Source organism: Salvelinus alpinus, chromosome 9 (assembly GCF_045679555.1).
Source record: "Salvelinus alpinus chromosome 9, SLU_Salpinus.1, whole genome shotgun sequence".
Taxonomy (NCBI): Eukaryota; Metazoa; Chordata; class Actinopteri; order Salmoniformes; family Salmonidae; genus Salvelinus; species Salvelinus alpinus.
Window position 1 is genome coordinate 13,031,124 of NC_092094.1, and position 22,701 is coordinate 13,053,824.

The 22,701-nt window shown below is 46.1% G+C and overlaps 1 protein-coding gene across 1 annotated transcript in view; it reads right to left on the minus strand.

Annotated features, from left to right (window-relative positions):
* The window catches only part of LOC139584337 (copine-8-like), a 72,699-nt gene that overhangs the window by 33,641 nt on the left and 16,357 nt on the right, over positions 1-22,701 (minus strand). Inside the window, exons 3-4 of the mRNA XM_071416046.1 lie at positions 3,799-3,845; positions 3,587-3,690 (exon numbers count right to left, since the gene is read on the minus strand). Coding sequence (XP_071272147.1) covers positions 3,587-3,690; positions 3,799-3,845 — 151 coding nt within the window. The remainder of the gene's footprint in view (positions 1-3,586; positions 3,691-3,798; positions 3,846-22,701) is intronic.

Below are 22,701 nucleotides of genomic sequence, written 5' to 3' on the forward strand. Positions count from 1 at the left end.
AACAGGTTTCCCTCAAGAATTTCCCTGTATTTAGCGCCATCCATAATTTCTTCAATTCTGACCAGTTTCCCAGTTCCTGCCGATGAAAGACATCCCCACAGCATGATGCTGCCACCAACATGCGTCACTGTGGGGATGGTGTTCTCGGGGTGATGAGAGTGTTGGGTTTGCGCCAGACATAGCATTTTCCTTGATGGCCAAAAAACTCAATTTTAGTCTCATCTAACCAGAGTACCTTCTTCCATTTGTTTGGGGAGTCTCCCACATGCCTTTTGGCAAACATCAAACATGTTTGCTTATTTTTTTCTTTAAGCAATGGCTTTTTTTCTGGCCACTCTTCCATAAAGTCCAGCTCTGTGGAGTGTACGGCTTAAAGTGGTCCTATGGACAGATACTCCAATCTCCGCTGTGGAGCTTTGCAGCTCCTTCAGGGTTATCTTTGGTCTCTTTGTTGCCTCTCTGATTAATGCCCTCCTTGCCTGGTCTGTGAGTATTGGTGGGTGGCCCTCTCTTGGCAGGTTTGTTGTGGTGCCATATTCTTTCCATTTTTCATAATGGGATTTAATGGTGCTCTGTGGCATGTTCAAAGTTTCAGATTTTTTTTTATAACTCAACCCTGATCTGTACTTCTCCACAACTTTGTCCCTGACCTGTTTGGAGAACTCCTTGATCTTCGTGGTGTCGCTTGCTTGGTGGTGCCCCTTAGTGGTGTTGCAGACTCTGGGGCCTTTTAGAACAAGTGTATATATACTGAGATCATGTGACAAATCATGTGATACTTAGATTGCACACAGTTGGACTTTATTTAACTAATTCTGTGACTTCTGAAGGTAATTGGTTGCACCAGATCTCACTTAGGGGCTTCATAGCAAAACGGGTGAATACATATGCATGCACCACTTTTCTTTAAAAAAAAATTTGAAACAATAAAAAACAAAATTATTAACTTCACCAATTTGGACTATTTGTATGTCCATTACATGAAATCCAAATAAAAATCTATTTAAATTACAGGTTGTAATGCAACAAAATAGGAAAAATGCCAAGGGGGTGAATAATTTTGCAAGGAACTGTACATATATCATAAGGCCTTTCTTTGAGGGCATCTTATACCCTAACACAGTGATGTTAGGAAACTCCTGGTTTACGGGCCACATCAGGCCTGCAAATCACATTTGAGGCAGGTAGACTGGCGGTTAGGAGCGTTGGGCCAGTAACCGAAAGGTTGCTGGATCGAATCCCCGAGCTGACAAGGTCAAAATCTGTCGTTCTGCCCCTGAGCAAGGCAGTTAACTCACTGTTCCCCGGGCGCCGTGGATGTCGATTAAGGCAGCTCTCCGCACCTCTCTTATTCAAAGGGGTTGGGTTAAATGTGGAAGACACATTTCAGTTGAATGCATTCAGTTGTACAACTGACTAGGTAACCCCTTTCCCTTCACTAATCTGGCTTGCCAAGTGATGTTTAATTCTTATTGGAATCCAGCCAGAGTTACGATATCCAACAAGTGGAATGTTTTATCACCCGCAATCTGCATTCAGAATGACTGCCAGGGCAGGGAAGACTGAATACTGAGACTACCTCAATCATCTAAACTGGAACAACCATCTCAGTAACGGATGCAATAAGTCCAACTACTAACAGATTGGATTAGTTTAGAAAATTGTATGCTATATTTCTTTGTGTAGCATAAAATGTATCAATCAATCAATGTACATGTAAAAACACAGACATTATAACAAACTATTCTTAAAATCACCCTGCAATAGAGCATGCTGGGAATCATGATATTTAGTAGAACCCTTCTTGTCTTCCAAAGAATCATCAAAGAACCCGTACTTCCAAAAACGTTCTTATGATGTTAAAGATTCTAGGTTGAACCCTTTGCCTTACAAATAACCTTTGTTTTCCAAAAAGGGTTCTTCAGATCAAAACAGTTCTTGGTAGAATTCAATACCTCCCCAAAAAAACCTTTTTGAACCATTTTTTCTAAGAGTGTATGACTGTGATATGTGTTTGTCCCACCCAGCTATCTGAACTAAATGTAAGTGGCTCTGGATGAGAGTGTCTGCTAAATGACTAAAATGTAAATGTACCACTGATTGGGGAAAATCATAGTACCATTTTACAAAAAGGCTTGGCCGTCAGTGTCAAAGGTTATAAACCTCAGACGTTGAAAAGAATGTAGCTTCTCCATAAAACTATAAAAACAACTTGTGTGCTGAAATGTATCCACCTGCTTTTCAAAAAGAAACCCATTTTATTCTAGTACAGTATATCCCTTCCTTAATCCATTGCTCAGGTGTTTTTACTTTGCGTGTGTGTATGCGTGCCTGTTTCTGTGCATGAGTGCACGCATGTGTGTGTGTGTGCCTGTACGTGCGCCTCCGCACGTGTGTGCATGTGTGATGGTGTGTATAATTGTCTCTACAGACAAGGTGCCATGTCACAGCTGAGAGAGATGATACAGTACTATGTTGGTACAAATGTAATTCCATAAGACTAGGGAACATTGTTACGCAACCGGGCCCGCCGATGGCAGAATGCACAGGTGTACCTAATGTACTATTCGTCTTTGCCTCGGTCACTCACAAATCTTCATAAATTATTCATATAATGACAAGGGAAAAAGTACACATATATATTTGTCAGAGAGGATGCCCTCGGGCGGCTTCTGTATGTAGGGGGAAGCTGTGTGTGTGTGTCTGCATGTGTGAGTGTGTACGTGTGTGTATGTGTGTGTGTGCGTGCGTGCATGCGTGTCGGGAGTGTGTGAGAAGCCTCGGCAACCACTCTTTGCTGAGAGCCATTAGAGGGCCATCAGTGTAGATTGTCATACAGCCTGATGCTCACCCACTGACAATAGAGTCTGCTAAGCAACCAACACACACTCCATCTCACTAACTCTCCCTTCCTAACCCAAACACACACACACACCCTCACACTCTGTCTCTCAAACTTAACACACACTTACTCATACTCTCTTCAACTAAACACCAAGGCAGGCACTCAGCTGTATTGCAGCAAGGAAACAAAACATGAAGCAGACTACATTTCCTGTGGAAAACAGTCCTAATGTTGGAGACAAGAAGCTTGTCACCCACATGTTTCTTTTCCAAGCTATAGCATACACAGCTATAGCATACACAGCTATAGCATACACAACTATAGCATATTTAAAGGACCAATGGTGTCATTTTAAACCATATGATGTGCTCTGAGATAAGACCACAATTTAACTGACATTCATTTATGAATTCAAAAAAATGATGAACATCATGTGTATTTCAATATCGACCTTTTTAACTTTTGCCCCATGACCGTATTACGTTACAAAACATCTTATTAACAAGAGGAATTCATAAAGAAATGTTATCAAAATTCTTATGAATTTTTATTTATTTAAAAGGTGAACACTTACATCTCCCTTCTCTCACTTTATAAATATTTTATTCGTAACTCAACTTGTGCTTACAGACTCACACACAGCACCACTCTCTCTCAACCACACATGCTCATGCACACACACTAACTCACCTCACTAACTCACCCTCTCTAAACAAAACACACACACATGTGCATACTCACAGGTCAAAGCGGAGATTCTGCCTCTCCTCAAAGAAATAGTCCAGGAGGAATTTACGGACAAAGTCTGGATTCAGTGTGTTGTCTATCACCTCTGTCCGACTAAACTACAATGAAAGAGAGAAGGAGGAACAGCCACTGGTTTGTATTGATTTAAAATGAATGAGGCAATACTCACAGAGCCTTGGACCCTCTCCCCCCTCACCTCAACTCACCTCTCTCCATTCCCTGTTGGAGATTCCTTGAGTGTACAGCACACAAACTGTCAAGAGGAGAAGAAGAAAACAAAAGGAAAAGCCTGTGTAAAACAGCAGTTAAAACACAGAGGAAACAGCTGTTAAAACACAGAGGAAACAGCAGTTAAAACACAGAGGAAACAGCAGTTAAAACACAGAGGAAACAGAGGTTAAAACACAGAGGAAACAGCAGTTAAAACACAGAGGAAACAGCAGTTAAAACACAGAGGAAACAGCAGTTAAAACACAGAGGAAACAGCAGTTAAAACACAGAGGAAACAGCAATTAAAACAGCAGTTAAAACACAGAGGAAACAGCACTTAAAACACAGAGGAAACTGCTGTTAAAACACAGAGGAAACAGCAGTTAAAACAGCACTTAAAACACAGAGGAAACAGCAGTTAAAACAGCAGTAAAAACACAGAGGAAACAGCAGTTAAAACAGCAGTAAAAACACAGAGGAAACAGCAGTTAAAACACAGAGGAAACAGCAGTTAAAACAGCAGTTAAAACACAGAGGAAACAGCAGTAAAAACTCAGAGGAAACAGCAGTTAAAACACAGAGGAAACAGCAGTTAAAACACAGAGGAAACAGCAGTTAAAACACAGAGGAAACAGCAGTTAAAACAGCAGTAAAAACACAGAGGAAACAGCAGTTAAAACAGCAGTAAAAACACAGAGGAAACAGCAGTTAAAACACAGAGGAAACAGCAGTTAAAACAGCAGTTAAAACACAGAGGAAACACGACATAAGAAAACCTGGAAGATAACATTCTATCTCCTAGGCTATGACATCATGAGAGGAAAGCTCTGTTCCTAATTAATGTAAATGTCAGTGTAACTCTGCCTCCCAGGCAGCAATGAAGATTTTTCGAAGAGAAAGGACAAAAAAAAGGAACAGAGTTGAAAGTGCTAAAATGCTAAGGCAGTGTTTCTGAATCCTGTTCCTGGTGACCCAAGGGGTGCACATGTTAAATATTTCCCGAGCACTAACAAAGTAGCAGACTCATAATCAAGACTTTGATGAGAATCAGTTGTGTAAGTGCTAGGGCAAAAACTGAAATGTGTACGCCTTTGGGAAACACTGTGCTAAGGACTATTCAACGCTGGTCTGACCAATCGGAATCCACGCTTCAAGATTGTTCTGATCTCGAAGACTGGGATATGTTCCGGGTAGCCTCCGATAATAACATTGACGACTATACTGATACTGTGACTGAGTTTATCAGGAAGTGTATGATGTACCCACTGTGACTATTAAAACCTACCCTAACCAGAAACCATGGATAAATGGCAGCATTCACGCAAAACTGAAAGCGCGAACCACCGCATTTAACCACGGCAAAGTGACTGGGAATATGGCAGAATGTAAACAGTGTAGTTATTCCCTCCGCAAGGTAATCAAGCAGGCAAAACGTCAGTAGAGAGACAAAGTGGAGTCGCAATTCAACGCCTCAGACACGAGACGTATGTTGCAGGGTCTACAGACAATCACGGACTACAAATGGAAAACCAGTCACGTCATGGGGCGGCAGCGTAGCCTAGTGGTTAGAGCATTGGACTAGTAACCGAAAGGTTGCAAATTCGAATCCCTAAGCTGACAAGGTACAAATATGTCGTTCTGCCCCTGAACAGGCAGTTCACAACACACACTGTTCCTAGGCCGTCATTGAAAATAAGAATTTGTTCTTAACTGACTTGCCTAGTTAAATAAAGGTTTAAAAAAACACGGACGTCTTGCTTCCGGACAAGCTAAACACCTTCTTCGCCCATTCTGCTGTCACACATGCTTCAAGATGTCCACCATTGTTCCTGTACCCAAGAAAGCAAAGGTAACTGAACTAAATGACTATCGCACCGTAGCACTCACTTCTGTCATCATGAAGTTCTTTGAGAAGCTAGTTAAGGATCACATCACCTCTACCTTACCTGACACCCTAGACCCACTTCAATTTGCTTACCGACCCCAATAGACCCACAGACGATGCAATCGCCATCGCACTGCACACTACCCTGTCCCATCTGGACAAAGAGGAATACCTATGTCAGAATGCTGTTCATTGACTATAGCTCAGCATTCAACACCTGAGTACCTTCCAAGCTCATCATTAAGCTCGAGGCCCTGGGTCTGAACCCCACCCCGAACCTTTAGAAGAGCATGAAATTGACTGTTGGACCTATCATATGGTTGAGGACTTATACACCCAAATATATGGACCAAAATAAACAGCTATGAACGTATTTTGTTTAAAAATACACACACGCACAGATTTAGTGTCCCAAAACCATCTGTTTTAATACAGTCTGGCGCTGTAATCTGAGCTACTGTAATCTGAGCCAATTCCTTCTACGGGGAGGGGTGTTAAAATGTTAAAATCAAAATACACCTCATCAGAATCAGAGGGGTCAGAGCCCCCATTCCACCTGACTGACCGTGATCACTACCCCTGAGAGGGCTTCAATGGCCTCTGTCCATAGAATCAACAAGAGTGATTCTACTCTGCCTGCCCTCGCTAGCTCTGTATGTATGCTAGCGAAAAGAGCTCTGGAGAAATGCCCATTCTCTAGTAGTTACTGTACCTCAGTGGCCAGGGCATGCATCTTTTCGTGGTTAAATAGGGTTCCAGCTGGCTGTTGTGGTTATTATTTCGGTATGTAGTGTAATGTAGTGTAATATACTGTAATGTACTGTCATGTAACGTCATGTAATGCAGTTGAGTTCAGCTGTCTGAATGTGGCTGAAATAGTCAAATCCACTAATTTGATGGGGTCTCTGAATACTTTTGCCATATAGTGTATGTCTTCCAATGGTGTGAATGCTGTCTACATCTGAAGATGATCCCTTTTCACTAAACGCTTGGAGGTAAGGACAACAGCAGTGGTGTAGCCTAGTCACATATTATTGTTATCTACATAGCGCATTGATGTGAATCACACTGCTGCTCTCTCATTTAGCTATTTGTGCCTTACATAATGTGTTAGTTTAAGCTGCCTATCAATCATTGTTTTTGCATCCAGTGGACAGCCAGCGACAAAATGCGCTCTTGCAACAGCTGCATAGTGCGGAGCCCAGTCTATGGAATAAAAGTTTGAGGGAGTTCCTCCCTTCTAATGTCCATGGTAGTGTGCTTCATACTGTCAACAACAAGTTAAATTTAAGAAGAACACGAGAGAGGCTTTTATTGCTCAATCTAATTCCTGCTGATTAAAAAAACGCACATCACATGCTCAAACTTGCGCACTTTTGATATACTTAAACAGCTGCAAATTATGGAGGTATCAAAGTTTCACCAACAAAAACTTAAACAATAGTCCTATAGCAAATGCAGGTTACGGCATACATTTTTCAAATTAAAAATAGCACTTTTCGGTAGTGCTCAAAGTATTTCATTCCATGAGAGCAGCATTTATTTTTCAACTGGAAGCAATGAGCCCAATCAGTCGTCCATGACAACCAAATCATCAACAGAGCAGGCTAATACAGTGAGCTCCAAAAATATCAGGACAGTGGCCCCTTGACTTTTTCCACATTTTGATACGTTACAGCCTTGTTTTAAAATGGATAAAAACAAAACAAATCCTCATCAAGCTACACACAATACCCCATAATGACAAAGCAAAAACAGGTTTTTATAAAATATACCATTTACATAAGATCCTTTACTCAGTACTTTGTTGAAGCACCTTTGGCAGCGATTACAGCCTCTAGTCTTCTTGGGTATGACGCTACAAGCTTGGCACACCTGTATTTGGGGAGTTTCTCACATTTTTCTCTGCAGATCCTCTCAAGCGCTGTCAGGTTGGATGGGGAGTGTCGCTGCACAGCTATTTTCAGGTCTCTCCAGAGATGTTCGATCGGGTTCAAGTCCAGGCTCTGGCTGGGCCACTCCAGGATATTCAGAGACTTGTCCCGAAGCCACTCCTCCATTGTCTTGGCTGTGTGCTTAGGGTCATTGTCCTGTTGGAAGGTGAAACTTCGCCCCAGTCTGAGATCATGAGCAATCTGGAGAAGGATTTCATCAAGGATCTCTCTGTTCTTTGCTGCGTTTATCTTTCCCCCGATCCTGACTAGTCTCCCAATCCCTGCCGCTAAAAAACATCCCCACAGCATGATGCTGCCACCACCATGCTTCACAATAGGGATGGTGCCAGGTTTCCTCCAGATGTGACACTTGGCATTCAGGCCAAAGAGTTCAATCTTGGTTTCATCAGACCAGAGAATCTTGTGGTCTTAGGGGATCTTTGGCAAACTCTAAGAGGGCTGTCATGCACCTTTTACTGAGAAGTGGCTTCCGTCTGGCCACTCTACCATAAAGGCCTGATTGGTCGAGTGCTGCAGAGATGTTTGTCATTCTGGAAGGCTCTCTCATCTCCACAGTAGAACTCTGGAGCTCTGTCAGTGATCATTCTCCCCTGATTGCTCAGTTTGGCCAGGCGGCCAGCTCTAGGAAGAGTCTTGGTGGTTCCAAACTTCTTACATTTAAGAATGATGGAGGCCATTATGTTTTTAGGGACTTTCATTGCTGCAGACATTTTTTAGTAACCTTGTCCAGATCTGTTTTTTTGACACAATCTTGTCTCTACTCTACAGACAATTCCTTCGACTCATGGCTTGGTTTTTGCTCTGACATGCACTGTGTGACGGCCGTCTCAGTGCTTCTCCTTCTAATAGGGCGCTTCCCCTTTAATTCCCCATTAAATAGCCAGCATCAGCTGCGCAAAGGTGAAGTTGTGATTGAGACATGAATGAGGATGTGTGCAATCCTCAGTTCATGAAGCTTCGCTATTCCGGTTGTTTTGTTGCCTTAAAGCGAGTTTACCCAGGATTGGATCCACTCTGTGCGTCTGTGGACTACACCTCTCCGTTGTTCAAAGTGGCCTTTTCTCCGCTGGAGATATGTTGGCGGATTGGATTGTATGACTGACTGACTGACTGACTACAACTTTTTGTACACGGTATTTCATTTGTTTTGGGGTGATGTATACTGTGATTTATGTAGTTGTGAGGACGTATTAGTCTTTGATTAGTCTTTGATACGCTTTATAGTTGTGTTGCAAAATAAGTGTTATTTTGAGTGTATGAATAATACTGGGTTTACGCTACGGACAAACGTTGCGTGACTAAGGTCACTTGAGTCCCTGAACTTATTTACCTCTTTTTATGCCCGAGGTACAGGAAATTTCTAAATGAACATAAGCGCATTATTTGTTATATTGTTGTGTGTGTGATCATTTATGTTGTTAATACAACCACGCAAAAGAATACACTTGTTTGAAGTTCTTTCCAATGTTTTAAGGGGTTTATGAAAAGTATCTTTCCATCCTGACTTTTACATAAGTCCTTAGGATTGGTGTGACTTGACGGACCAGATGGGACTCATTCCCTCCCAAACCAAAAGGAGAAACCAATGTTTTCTCTGGTAGGCACAACCTACCTGGCACCCCTATAAATAACCTCAAGTCAAAACCGTTACAACTGTCATCTGTAGGACCTTATATAGACAGGTGTGTGCCTTTCCAAATCATGTCCAATCAATTGAATTTACCACGGGTGGACTCCAATAAAGTTGTAGAAACATCTCAAGGATGATCAATGGAAACAGGATACACCTGAGCTAAATTTAGAGTCTCACAGCAAAGGGTCTGAATACCTATCTTTTTATTTTTAATACATTTTTTTTTTAAATCTAAAAACCTGTTTTGGCATTGTCATTATGGGGTATTGGGTATAGATTGATGAGGATTTTTTTTTAATTTAATACATTTTACAATAAGTCTGTAACGTTGGGGAAGATGTCAGGACGGTAGAATTGGCACCCAAACAGGGACCTGAAGAGAAACACCCATGACACCATCCACACAAGGTTGAATCATGTCTTTTGTTGGAACCCCATACTGTGTCAATGTGGACACACCTAATGGTAATCATGTTCAAGATTCTTTCATTGTGGAAGGACTCAATGAACTAATGGAGTTGGATAGCACTGACTCTAATCCCCAGGTTTCGGGCTCGCCTATAACATCTCCGCCATTACCCTCCCCTCAAACCCTTCCTGTTACCCTGTCCAGAGAGACTGGGAGAGGTGTCTCTGTGATCACTGGACAACTGGAACATCAATGGACACACACCAATCATAGTTTGACAATGCAGGAGAATGCCATTCGCAAACTCAGTGAATGTGTGGAGGCTCATCAGACAGATGTGCAGCTGAGGTTGGATTACCTTCCCTGTCAAATGGAGGAAAACCAACAACAAATTGTTCAGAGACATAAATATTTACAAGATTCTCTGAAGCAGGATATTCAAGGAAAACTGCACCGGTTCAAAACACAAATGGAAACTAACCATCAGCAAGTCATAATCTATCTTGAGGAGGAAGAAAAACAGAGAGCAGAGGAGTCAGCCTCTGTTGTGAAGGGAGTGTGTTCTTATCTGAAGGAAGTTATGGAGGACATGAAGAACTCTCTCACAGGGGAACTACGATTGTTGATTGAACAGACTCAAAAGGACACCGTTAATGAGATGGAAAAAGAACAGAAGGCCACAGACCTTCAAATGGAAGAGCTGCACCAGGAGGAAATGAAAGGCTTTTCCCTTCTGGACAAATCTTCTGTACCTCCCTCAGGTTTTACCTCTGCCACTGGCTTGGTCAGTAACGGAATAGGAACAGGTAGCACTACAAAATCCCCTCTGAAGATACTGTTAAACCACAGAACCCCCGCTGCCACTGTCATGCCTCCTCTAGAGTGCTCCCTCCCTATCAAACTACTTTTCCCCACTTTTGGCAGCCCAGAAGATGATGTTGATCCACTGTTTTTCTTATCTAAGTGTAATGATTTTCTTTCTATCCGGCCCCTTACTGACTTGGAGGTTCTTGCCACCCTCCGCAGTGTTCTCCATGGTACAGCAAGAGACTGGTGGGAGATAGCCCGTGAACATGTGTCAACCTGGGAGGAGTTTCAAAATATATTCCTCTCAGCCTTCCTCTCAGAGGACTATGGGGATGAACTGGCGGAACGTGTGCGTAACAGAGTCCAGGGTGAAGCAGAGCCAATACGGGACTTTGCCTTCTCCTATCGAGTTCTATGTAGGAGATGGAAGGCTGACATTACTGAGCAGGAGATCGTCAAACTCATTCTTAAGAACATGGTTCCCCGCCTTGCTAGTCAACTTCGAGAACGTGTGCAGAATGTGGATGATCTGGTGCGTCTGGGGACTCAGTTTGAGAAGGACTGGAAGCACCACCTTCAAACTAAAAACCCTGTTCCTTCATCCCAGTATACCCATAGCTCTCCTGGGGCTAAACCATCTCAGATATTTGTACCCAAGATCCAGGTAAAAAGCCCAGTGATGTGTTGGAGGTGTATAGTCCAACATCCTCCAGGTTCTTGCCCGCTCTATGTCCAGCGTCAGGATTCAGGGAAAGGACACAAGAGCGAAAGTCTAGACAGACGTGGTGGCTTGCATACAATTGGGTCAGCCTTAATGCCCATGAAGCCTTTAGACATCACAACTAGCGGTCTTATTCCTATTCCGCAACAACTATTGGTGCCTCTGACTGTTAGGAACTGGAGAGGGAAGGTCATAATCGACACAGGAGTAACTTACACCCTGATGCAAGAGGCCCTGTGGCAGAACATGGCATTACCTCATGAGGAGCTACGAACATGGGAGGAGGGACCATTGTACTTGGCCAATGGAGAACCTACCACCCCCTTGGGCTGGATTGGTATAATAATAAAACTGCATGATGAGACTATTAAACTTCCTGTGGCTATTCTTGCAGATTCAAGCCTTGCATTTGCTGTAGTCCTTGGCCTAGACTTCCTGTTCTTCAGTGGACTGACCATCTCGATGTCTGAACCCTCCTATCGGCTTCACTCTGACTATTCCCAGCCTCATCCATTTCAACCTGGTAATGCACTGATTTCAGGCTGGAGCCTGCTACATTATGCAGAGTCCGGACAAGGTAAAGTCAGAGACCGAGAAAATATAAAGAGACAAAGACAAAAACATGTTCCACCAGTGAAGTCAGAGAACCCAACTGTCACCCTGATTACCGCCGTACCTCCCCTTCTATCCGAGAGCAAAAGCAAACCTGATGCTGATTTCTACATCAAACAAGCAGTGGAACAGGCATGTTGGTCGGATGATGAGAGGTGGCAGCTCTCCCAGATGTTGGAGATGAACGGTGAGGTCTGTACTCTTACACTCGGCCGTACAACCATCTTCAAACACAAAATCTATACCCGGCATGATGTCCCCATTAAGCAGCGTCCCTACAGGTTGTCCCCCGCCAAACTGGCAATTCTCAATGAACTGCTCAAAAGCATGTTGGAAAATGGAATTGTGGAACCTTCTTTTTCCGGATGGGCTTCTCCGGTTGTCCTGATTCCTAAGAAAGATGGTGGATATCGATTCTGTGTGGACTACAGGAAGCCGAATGCCATAACAGAAAGCGATGCCTACCCTCTACCAAACATAAATGACATACTGGAACCTCTGGCAGGAGCATCTATCTTTAGTCATCTGGATCTGAACAGTGGCTATTGGCAGGTGGCAATGGATCCCGCTAGTCAGGACAAGACTGCCTTTGTCACCCCTGCTGGTTTGTACTTCTTCAAAGTCATGCCTTTTGGTTTGAAGAATGCTCCAGCAACCTTCCAAAGGTTGATGGAGACTGTCCTGGGAGATCTGAGGGGTAGAAATTGTCTTGTGTATCTGGATGACATCATAATCTACTCCTCCTCTGTCGCGGATCATCATACAATCCGTCTTCGACAGACTAAAGGCTGCAGGTTTGACCTTGAACTTGAAGAAGTGTCATTTCTGTTTGCCAGAACTCAAGTTCCTTGGTCATGTGGTTAATGCTGAAGGTATCCATGCAGATCCTGCCAAAGTTGCAGCCGTGCAGGAATTCCCAATTCCCACATCCCTCAAGGCTGTTCAGTGTTTTCTGGGTATGGCTGGATGGTACCACAGGTTTGTGCCTGACTTTTCAAAGGTCGCCGAACCCCTCAACCACCTTAAGAAGAATGGTGTGAAATTCCAATGGACCTCTGCATGCCAAATTGCATTTGAAGCACTCAAAAACAGTCTAATTACTCCTCCAGTGCTTGGACATCCTAACCTGAATGCTCATTTCATTGTGTACACGGATGCAAGTCAAACAGGACAGAATAAGTTCTTGCCTATGCAAGTCGCACCATTAATTCAGCCGAGAGGAATTATTCAACAACTGAAAGGGAGTGCCTCGCTGTGGTCTGGGCTTTGGAGAAATGGAGCTACTACTTGGAGGCGAAGATCTTCACCGTTGTCACAGACCACGCTGCTCTGCAGTGGGTTCTGGTATCAGGCAAGACCAACAGCCGTCTTATTCGCTGGTCTATCAGACTGCAGAAGTTTGACTTCATCATTGAATATCGCAAAGGAAAACTGAACGTTGTACCAGATGCCCTTTCTCGGATTACAGAGACTGCCAATGTTTGTCCTCCCTTGTGCAGCACTTGCACTACCGCTAAGTGTCTGGATGATTCCTTTCCTCTGGATGATGAGAGTGTATGGAGAGCACAGCAGAAGGATGCTGCCATCATGGCGATCCACAAGAGTCTGTCTGAAGAAGACTCGAAGAGTCGCTTCAATGATAAGTATAGCATAATTCAGGATAAAGTGTATCGGAAAAACTCCAAGAAGAGATGGAATACACAGCACCCATTATCGCGTCTTCATTCCCTCTACATTGAGTGACCAGATAATCCAAGTTTATCATGCTAATCCCATGAGTGGCCGTCTTGGAGTTTTTAAGACGTATCGAAAACTACAAGAGGTGGTTTACTGGCCAGGCATGTGGGTTGATACCCGGAAGTTTGTACAGCAGTGTGAAGTCTGCCAGAAATACAAACCAGACATTGGCAGACCTGCTGGGAAAATGAAGCAGACCGTGGTAAACCATCCAAATGAAATGTTGGGAATTGACCTCATGGGACCTTTTCCTCCCAGCCGGGGAACCCGGAATGAATTTTTATTGGTGGTAGTGGACTACTACACACACTGGGTGGAGTTGTTTCCACTCCGCAAAGCCACTGCATCAGCCATTGCTCTCATTCTGCGACGGGAGGTCTTTTACCAGATTCGGAATTCCAGACCAAATCCTCTCTGACCGAGGTCCGCAGTTCATATCAGGAATATACAAAGAGCTCTGTACCTACTGGGGTTTAATTGCCAAGCTGACCACAGCCTACCATCCTCAGAACAACCTGACCGAGAGGGTAAACCGAACCCTGAAGGGGATGATTGCTTCATTCGTGGGGGATCAGCACACAAGGTGGGATCAGCATCTTCCTGAATTTCACTTTGCACTGAACTCTGCCGTGCAGGAGACTTCTGGGGTCACTCCCGCCGAACTCCACCTGGGAAGACCACTGAAAGGTCCGATGGACAGAGTCTTGCATAGTTCCAATGTTTCACCTGACTGCCCAGCGTTTGATGCCGTCCAACACCACCACACCTTGCTAGCCAGAGTGGAGGCCAGCAAAACCAAAGCCAAACAACGACAGCTGAGAAACTATGACAAACATAGACGAGACGTGTGTTTCCCACCTCAGTCTCGTGTCTGGGTACGTTCACATCATCTGTCAAAGGCGTCTAAGAAGTTCACTGCCAAGCTAGCTTCGAGATGGAAAGGCCCATACCGTGTAGTGCAGCAGTTGGGACCAGTGAACTACTTGGTCTGTTTGGAAGACACTGGGGAAGATGTCAGGACGGTGCATGTTGTTGACCTAAAGGCCTGCTACCCTACGGCAGAAGAGCTGGATCGCAGGCAAAAGCAACACCTGCAGGACCTCTTCGTGGAGGACTCTGATGATGAGAACTTCCCTGGTTTTGTGTAGCAGGAACATGAACTTGTCAAAGCCTCCATCCTCTCTGTTTCTACAGGCTTTGTTTTTTCATGGGGGGAGGAGTGTGGCGAAATCCAGCACGGAGCCTTCACTGTGCGCTGACACTTTAAGAGCGCATGAGCAGTAAGGAATGAGGACATAAAGACAGCTCGTTCAGCTCTTTGGGGAGGAGCTCTTGGGTGGCGCAACAGTTTGATTGTGTGTGCTATGCTGCAGAAGTGGTGTTTGTTTTCAGCGTATGTAGTTGATAAAGTATTTAACTCAATCATCGGTGTGATCGAGCTACGTCGTGGTTGTTTTCGTTTGGGACCGCGCCGGTTATGGATCGCATGGATTAGTAGCAACATTATTGCGAAGTTTAAACATACAAACCATCGACAGTCAGACAGTACACCGGCACGCCTGAAGACCACAGCTAAGATCTCTCTTGTTCTCTTTCTCTCTTTCTCTTCCCTCTATCGTTACAGTGCTTTACCCTGCAACAGACTCTCTATTTTTCAAATGCACTTCCCATTGAAGTTCATTAGAGCTGGACTATTATTGCCCTGCCAGAATTATTTGGGTGGACATTTTAGTTAAAAGGGAGGTTGCTTGCAAGTTGGGTATTGTTATTTGAACTCTATTGAGGTGGGGTGTACTAATGACATGTGGCTGAGAAGATTGTGGACATTTTTAAGGCCTTTGTTGTGTCTATGAACACCCCCCACATTCATACCCTCTGCACTCATCCACTGGAAGATAATACAGATTATTGCAAATCCTCTGTTGACGACTGGGTTCTTTCTTGTATGAAGTTGCTGTTAAATTGCTCTGCCATTATTATTATTATTATTATTATTGTATGAGGTATTCTTGGTGGGGTTACCCCTGTGCTGTGATGTGGGTTTTATAGGGTGTGTATTCTCTTTTCTCTCCACTGGCTATCTGGTAAACAGGCTACACTCTAGGTAGTCTCTTCTGCTGATGTGTGTGTGGGTCTAGTAGTGGTACTCTCTCTATTCTACTCTTTTCCTTTCGGCATGGTTAATACCTGCCTGGCGGCCGAACAAAATCTTTATCTTTACCTCTCTAATAAATACCGCTACAACGTAACAAAATGTGTAAAAAGTAAAGAGGTCTGAATACTTTCCTAATGCTCTGTAGTTAAAACCACATACCTGCAACCAAAAGAAAATACCAAACATTTGTAGAGCACAAATATGTTCTGAATCATCGCCTCTTTCTACAACACACGCACAATACAAAGGACTGGGATCAGTCAAGGAGCTAACCATCGTTCGCACATACAATACCTTAGCTAGCTAGTAACCACATGTTGAATTCAGAATGTTAACATCATCCCAAAAAAGTACAATTACATCTTGACAATATCATCCACTTATGAGTAAACTCTAAATATCCCAACATTTTCATGAACAAAACACTGTGTGTCATGACTTTGTGATTAAAGGAATCTAACTTTTCTGAAGACGACAGAAAAAGCGTTCCTACCTCTCATAGTGCATCAGAATGGTTTGAGGATGAGCAGACAGGGAAAAACGCAAGTACACACTCCCCTATTCCCAGGATGCAGGCATGCATAATAAAAAATCAGCATGTTATATTAATATATGAACCTGGTGAAATTCACAAAGTATTTTATCAAATGTTACACTACCGGGATTACGGGGTAATCCTGAATGAATTGTGAATAATTGTAACGATTTTCCTCCTCCTCTTCATCCGAAGAGAAGGAGCAGGGATTTGACCAAAACGCAGCGTTGTGAAATGACATATTTATTTAAACAAGACGAAAAACGAACTATACTTGATAATAAACAAAATAACAAAACGATGTAGACAGACCTGGACGTAAGAACTTACAATACAACGAAGAACGCACGAACAGGAAAATTGACTACACAAACGAACGAACAAACAAACAAACCGAAACAGTCCCGTGTGGCGCAACATACACAGACACAGGAGACAACCACCCACAACAAACAATGTGAAACCACCTACCTTAATACGGCTCTCAATCAGAGGAAACGTAAACCACCTGCCTCTAATTGAGAACCATATCAGGTCACCCATAAACCAACATAGAAACACATAACATAGACTGCCCACCCAAACTCACGTCCTGACCGACTAACACATAAAAAATAACAGAAAACAGGTCAGGAACGTGACATAACCCCCCCCTCAAGGTGCGTACTCCGAACGCACCACCAAAAGTCTAGGGGAGGGTCTGGGTGGGCATCTGACCACGGTGGTGGCTCAGGCTCTGGGCGAGGTCCCCACCCCACCATAGTCAATCCCAGCTTACGTCTCCCCCTCCGAATGACCACCCTCCTATTACACCCACTTCATTTAAAGGGTAACATCGAGATAAGGGGCAGCACCGGGATAAGGTAGCTCAGGACAGAGAGGTAGGTCAGGATAGAGAGGTAGCTCAGGATAGAGAGGTAGCTCAGGATAGAGGGGCAGCTCCGGACTGAAGGGCAGCTCCGGACAGAGAGACAGCTCTGGACTGAGGGGCAGTTCTGGATTAATGGTAGCTCCGGGCTGAGGGGCTGCTCATGGCTGGCTGACGGCTCTGGACGCTCATGGCTGGCTGACGGCTCTGGACGCTCATGGCTGGCTGACGGCTCTGGACGCTCATGGCTGGCTGACGGCTCTGGACGCTCATGGCTGGCTGACGGCTCTGGATGCTCATGGCTGGCTGACGGCTCTGGACGCTCATGGCTGGCTGACGGCTCTGGACGCTCATGGCTGGCTGACGGCTCTGGACGCTCATGGCTGGCTGACGGCTCTGGACGCTCATGACTGGCTGACGGCTCAGGACTGGCTGACGGCTCTGGACGCTCATGGCTGGCTGACGGCTCTGGACGCTCATGGCTGGCTGACGGCTCTGGACGCTCATGGCTGGCAGACGGCTCTGGACGCTCATGGCTGGCTGACGGCTCTGGACGCTCATGGCTGGCTGACGGCTCTGGACGCTCATGGCTCGCTGGCGGCTCTGGCAGATCATGGCTCGCTGGCGGCTCTGGCAGATCCTGGCTCACTGGCGGCTCTGGCAGATCCTGTCTGGTTGGCGGCTCTGGCAGATCCTATCTGGTTGGCGGCTCTGGTAGATCCTGTCTGGTTGGCGGCTCTGGTAGATCCTGTCTGGTTGGCGGCTCTGGTAGATCCTGTCTGGTTGGCGGCTCTGGCAGATCCTGTCTGGTTGGCGGCTCTGGCAGATCCTGTCTGGTTGGTGGCTCTGGCAGATCCTGTCTGGTTGGCAGATCTGGCAGATCCTGACTGACGAATGGCTCTAGCGGCTCCTGACTGACGAACGGCTCTGACGGCTCGGGACAGACGGGCGGCTCTAATGGCTCGGGACAGACGGATGGCTCAGATGGCGCTGGGTAGACGGATGGCTCAGATGGCGCTGGGTAGACGGATGGCTCAGATGGCGCTGGGTAGACGGATGGCTCAGGTGGCGCTGGGTAGACGGATGGCTCAGGTGGCACTGGGCAGACGGATGGCTCAGGTGGCACTGGGCAGACGGATGGCTCAGGTGGCACTGGGCAGACGGATGGCTCAGGTGGCACTGGGCAGACGGATGGCTCAGGTGGCGCTGGGCAGACGGATGGCTCAGGTGGCGCTGGGCAGACGGATGGCTCAGGTGGCGCTGGGCAGACGGATGGCTCAGGTGGCACTGGGCAGACGGATGGCTCAGGTGGCACTGGGCAGACGGATGGCTCAGGTGGCGCTGGGCAGACGGATGGCTCAGGTGGCGCTGGGCAGACGGATGGCTCAGGTGGCACTGGGCAGACGGATGGCTCAGGTGGCACTGGGCAGACGGATGGCTCAGGTGGCACTGGGCAGACGGATGGCTCAGGTGGCACTGGGCAGACGGATGGCTCAGGTGGCACTGGGCAGACGGATGGCTCAGGTGGCACTGGGCAGACGGGCAGCTCTGGCCGGATGAGGCGCACTGTAGGCCTGGTGCGTGGTGCCGGAACTGGAGGCACCGGGCTAAGGACACGCACCTTCAGGCTAGTGCGGGGAACAACAACAGGGCACACTGGACTCTCAAGGCGTACTATAGGCCTGGTGCGTGGTACCGGCACTGGTGGTACCGGGTTGAGGGCACACACATCAGGGCGAGTACGGGGAGAAGGAACAGTGCGTACAGGGCTCTGGAGACGCACAGGAGGCTTAGTGCGTGGTGCCGGAACTGGAGGCACTGGGCTGGAGACACGCACCATAGGGAGAGTGCGTGGAGGAGGAACAGGGCTCTGGAAACGCACTGGAAGCCTGGTGCGTGGTGTAGGCACTGGTGGTACTGGGCTGGGGCGGGGAGGTAGCGCCGGAAATACCGGACCGTGCAGGCGTACTGGCTCCCTTGAGCATTGAGCCTGCCCAACCTTACCTGGTTGAATGCTCCCTGTCGCCCGACCAGTGCGGGGAGGTGGAATAACCCGCACCGGGCTATGTAGGCGAACCGGGGACACCATGCGTAAGGCTGGTGCCATGTATGCCGGCCCGAGGAGACGCACTGGAGACCAGACGCGTTGAGCCGGCTTCATGGCACCTGGCTCAATGCCCAATCTAGCCCTACCAGTGCGGGGAGGTGGAATAACCCGCACCGGGCTATGAACACGTACAGGAGACACCGTGTGCTCTACTGCGTAACACGGTGTCTGCCCGTACTCCCGCTCTCCACGGTTAGCCTGGGAAGTGGGCGCAGGTCTCCTACCTGCCCTCGGCCCACTACCTCTTAGCCCTTCTCCACGGGCTTCCAACCACGTCTCCTTGCTGCCTCCTCATACCACCGCTCTTGGGCTCTCGCTGCCTCCATCTCTCACGAGCGCGGCGATATTCCCCAATGTGAGCCCAGTGTCCTTTTCCCTCCAATACTTCATCCCATGTCCAGGATTCCTGTTTCGTGGACCACTGTTCGTGGTCCCGCTGCTTGGTCCGGGTTTGGTGGGTGGTTCTGTAACGATTTTCCTCCTCCTCTTCATCCGAAGAGGAGGAGCAGGGATTTGACCAAAACGCAGCGTTGTGAAATGACATGATATTTATTTAAACAAGACGAAAAACGAACTATACTTGATAATAAACAAAATAACAAAACGATGTAGACAGACCTGGACGTAAGAACTTACAATACAACGAAGAACGCACGAACAGGAAAAATGACTACACAAACGAACGAACGAACAAACAAACAAACCGAAACAGTCCCGTGTGGCGCAACATACACAGACACAGGAGACAACCACCCACAACAAACAATGTGAAACCACCTACCTTAATATGGCTCTCAATCAGAGGAAACGTAAACCACCTGCCTCTAATTGAGAACCATATCAGGTCACCCATAAACCAACATAGAAACACATAACATAGACTGCCCACCCAAACTCACGTCCTGACCGACTAACACATAAAAAATAACAGAAAACAGGTCAGGAACGTGACAATAATGATGAGTGAGAAAGTTACAGAGGCATAAATATCATGCTAACCTCCCCTGATATTGTAATGGTGAGAGGTTAGCATGTCTTGGGGGTATGATATTGGTGGGTCTGTAACTTTCTCACTCAAGCCTACATAACCAACCCATAAAGTAAAATGCAACATCCATTTATGGGCAGCTATGTAAATTCTAACATTGATTTATATGGTATTATAAACTGGGTGGTTCGAGCCCTGAATGCTGATTGGCTGAAGGCCGTGATATATCAGACTGTATACCATGGTTATGACAAAACATTAATTTGAATGCTCTAATTACGTTGGTAAGCAGTTTATAATAGCAATAAGGCACCTCGGGGGTTTGTGGTATATGGCCAATATACCATGGTTAAGGGCTGTATTCAGGCACTCCGCGTTGCGTGGTGCATAAGTGCATATATTGGCCATATACCACAACCACTCGTGCCTTATTGCTTAAATAGATGTCGTTCAATTGGTAATATACATTTTTGTCTTCTTTGTATGCCTCCTAAGAGAAAGTAGTCTGAAAGTAACTGAAAGTAATTAGATTACGTTACTGAGTTTTGGATAATCCAAAAGTTCGGTTACTCGTGACAATTTTGGACAAGTAACTAGTAACTGTAACAGATTACATTTAGTAAGTAACCTACCCAACCCGGTGTGCATGTGTTTGTGTTTGTGTTTGTGACTGTGTGTGTGTGTGTGTGTGTGCGTCTTGGGCCCCCTGGCTTGCAGTGCAGTGCTGAGGAGGTATAATGCTGTGTGACTGGGGTCAGTACCGTCTGCACATCAGAGATATGGACACAGCACAAGTACCGCCTTGGATAAAGATGCTACAGCCTCCAGCCAGCCAGCCAGTCAGCCAGCCTCCAGCCAGCCTCCAGCCAGCCAGCCAGCCAGCCAGCCAGGCTCCAGCCAGTCAGTCAGTCAGTCAGCCATCCAGCCAGCCACCCAGCCAGCCAGCCAGCCAGCCAGCCAGCCAGCCAGCCACCCACCCAGCCTCCAGCCAACCAGCCTCCAGCCAGCCAGCTACCCAGCCAGCCTCTAGCAAGCCAACCAGCCAGCCAGCCAGCCAGTAGGCCTCTCGGATCAGAGTCCTCCCTCCTTGCTAGTGCTGAGTCTGACCACATCTCCTTCAGAGGGCCAATAGTCCTAATTTTAAGGATGTACTTATCTACACACTACAGACCACAGACATCCCATTATCTCTATGACAGATATGGCTGGTTAAGGTTAGGCAAAAATCCAGAAACATGACTAAAATGTCATGATTTTGAAGATTTCTAGATTTTTTTTAAAAAAAATTATTTCACCTTTATTTAACCAGGTAGGCTAGTTGAGAACAAGTTCTCATTTGCAACTGCGACCTGGCCAAGATAAAGCATAGCAGTGTGAACAGACAACACAGAGTTACACATGGAGTAAACAATAAACAAGTCAATAACATGGTAGAAAAAAGAGAATCTATATACAATGTGTGCAAAAGGCATGAGGTAGGCAATAAATCGAATAATTACAATTTAGCAGATTAACACTGGAGTGATAAATCATCAGATGATCATGTGCAAGAAGAGATACTGGTGTGCAAAAGAGCAGAAAAGTAAATAAATAAAAGCAGTATGGGGGGTGAGGTAGGTAAATTGGGTGGGTAGTTTACAGATGGACTATGTACAGCTGCAGCGATCGGTTAGCTGCTCGGATAGCAGATTTTTAAAGTTGTTGAGGGAGATAAAAGTCTCCAACTTCAGAGATTTTTGCAATTCGTTCCAGTCGCAGGCAGCAGAGAACCGGAAGGAAAGGCGTCCAAATGAGGTTTTGGCTTTAGGGATGATCAGTGAGATACACCTGCTGGAGCGAGTGTTGCGGGTGGGTGTAGCCATCGTGACCAGTGAACTGAGATAAGGTGGCACTTTACCTAGCATAGCCTTGTAGATGACCTGGAGCCAGTGGGTCTGACGACGAACATGTAGCGAGGGCCAGCCGACTAGGGCATACAGGTCGCAGTGGTGGGTCGTATAAGGTGCTTTAGTAACAAAACGAATGGCACTGTGATAAACTGCATCCAGTTTGCTGAGTAGAGTATTGGAAGCTATTTTGTAGATGACATCGCCGAAGTCGAGGATCGGTAGGATAGTCAGTTTTACTAGGGTAAGTTTGGCGGCGTGAGTGAAGGAGGCTTTGTTGCGGAATAGAAAGCCGATTCTTGCTTTGATTTTGGATTGGAGATGTTTGATATGAGTCTGGAAGGAGAGTTTGCAGTCTAGCCAGACACCTAGGTACTTATAGATGTCCACATATTCTAGGTCGGAACCGTCCAGGGTGGTGATGCTAGTCGGGCGTGCGGGTGCAGGCAGCGAACGGTTGAAAAGCATGCATTTGGTTTTACTAGCGTTTAAGAGCAGTTGGAGGCCACGAAAGGAGTGTTGTATGGCATTGAAGCTCGTTTGGAGGTTAGATAGCACAGTGTCCAAGGAAGGGCCGGAAGTATATAGAATGGTGTCGTCT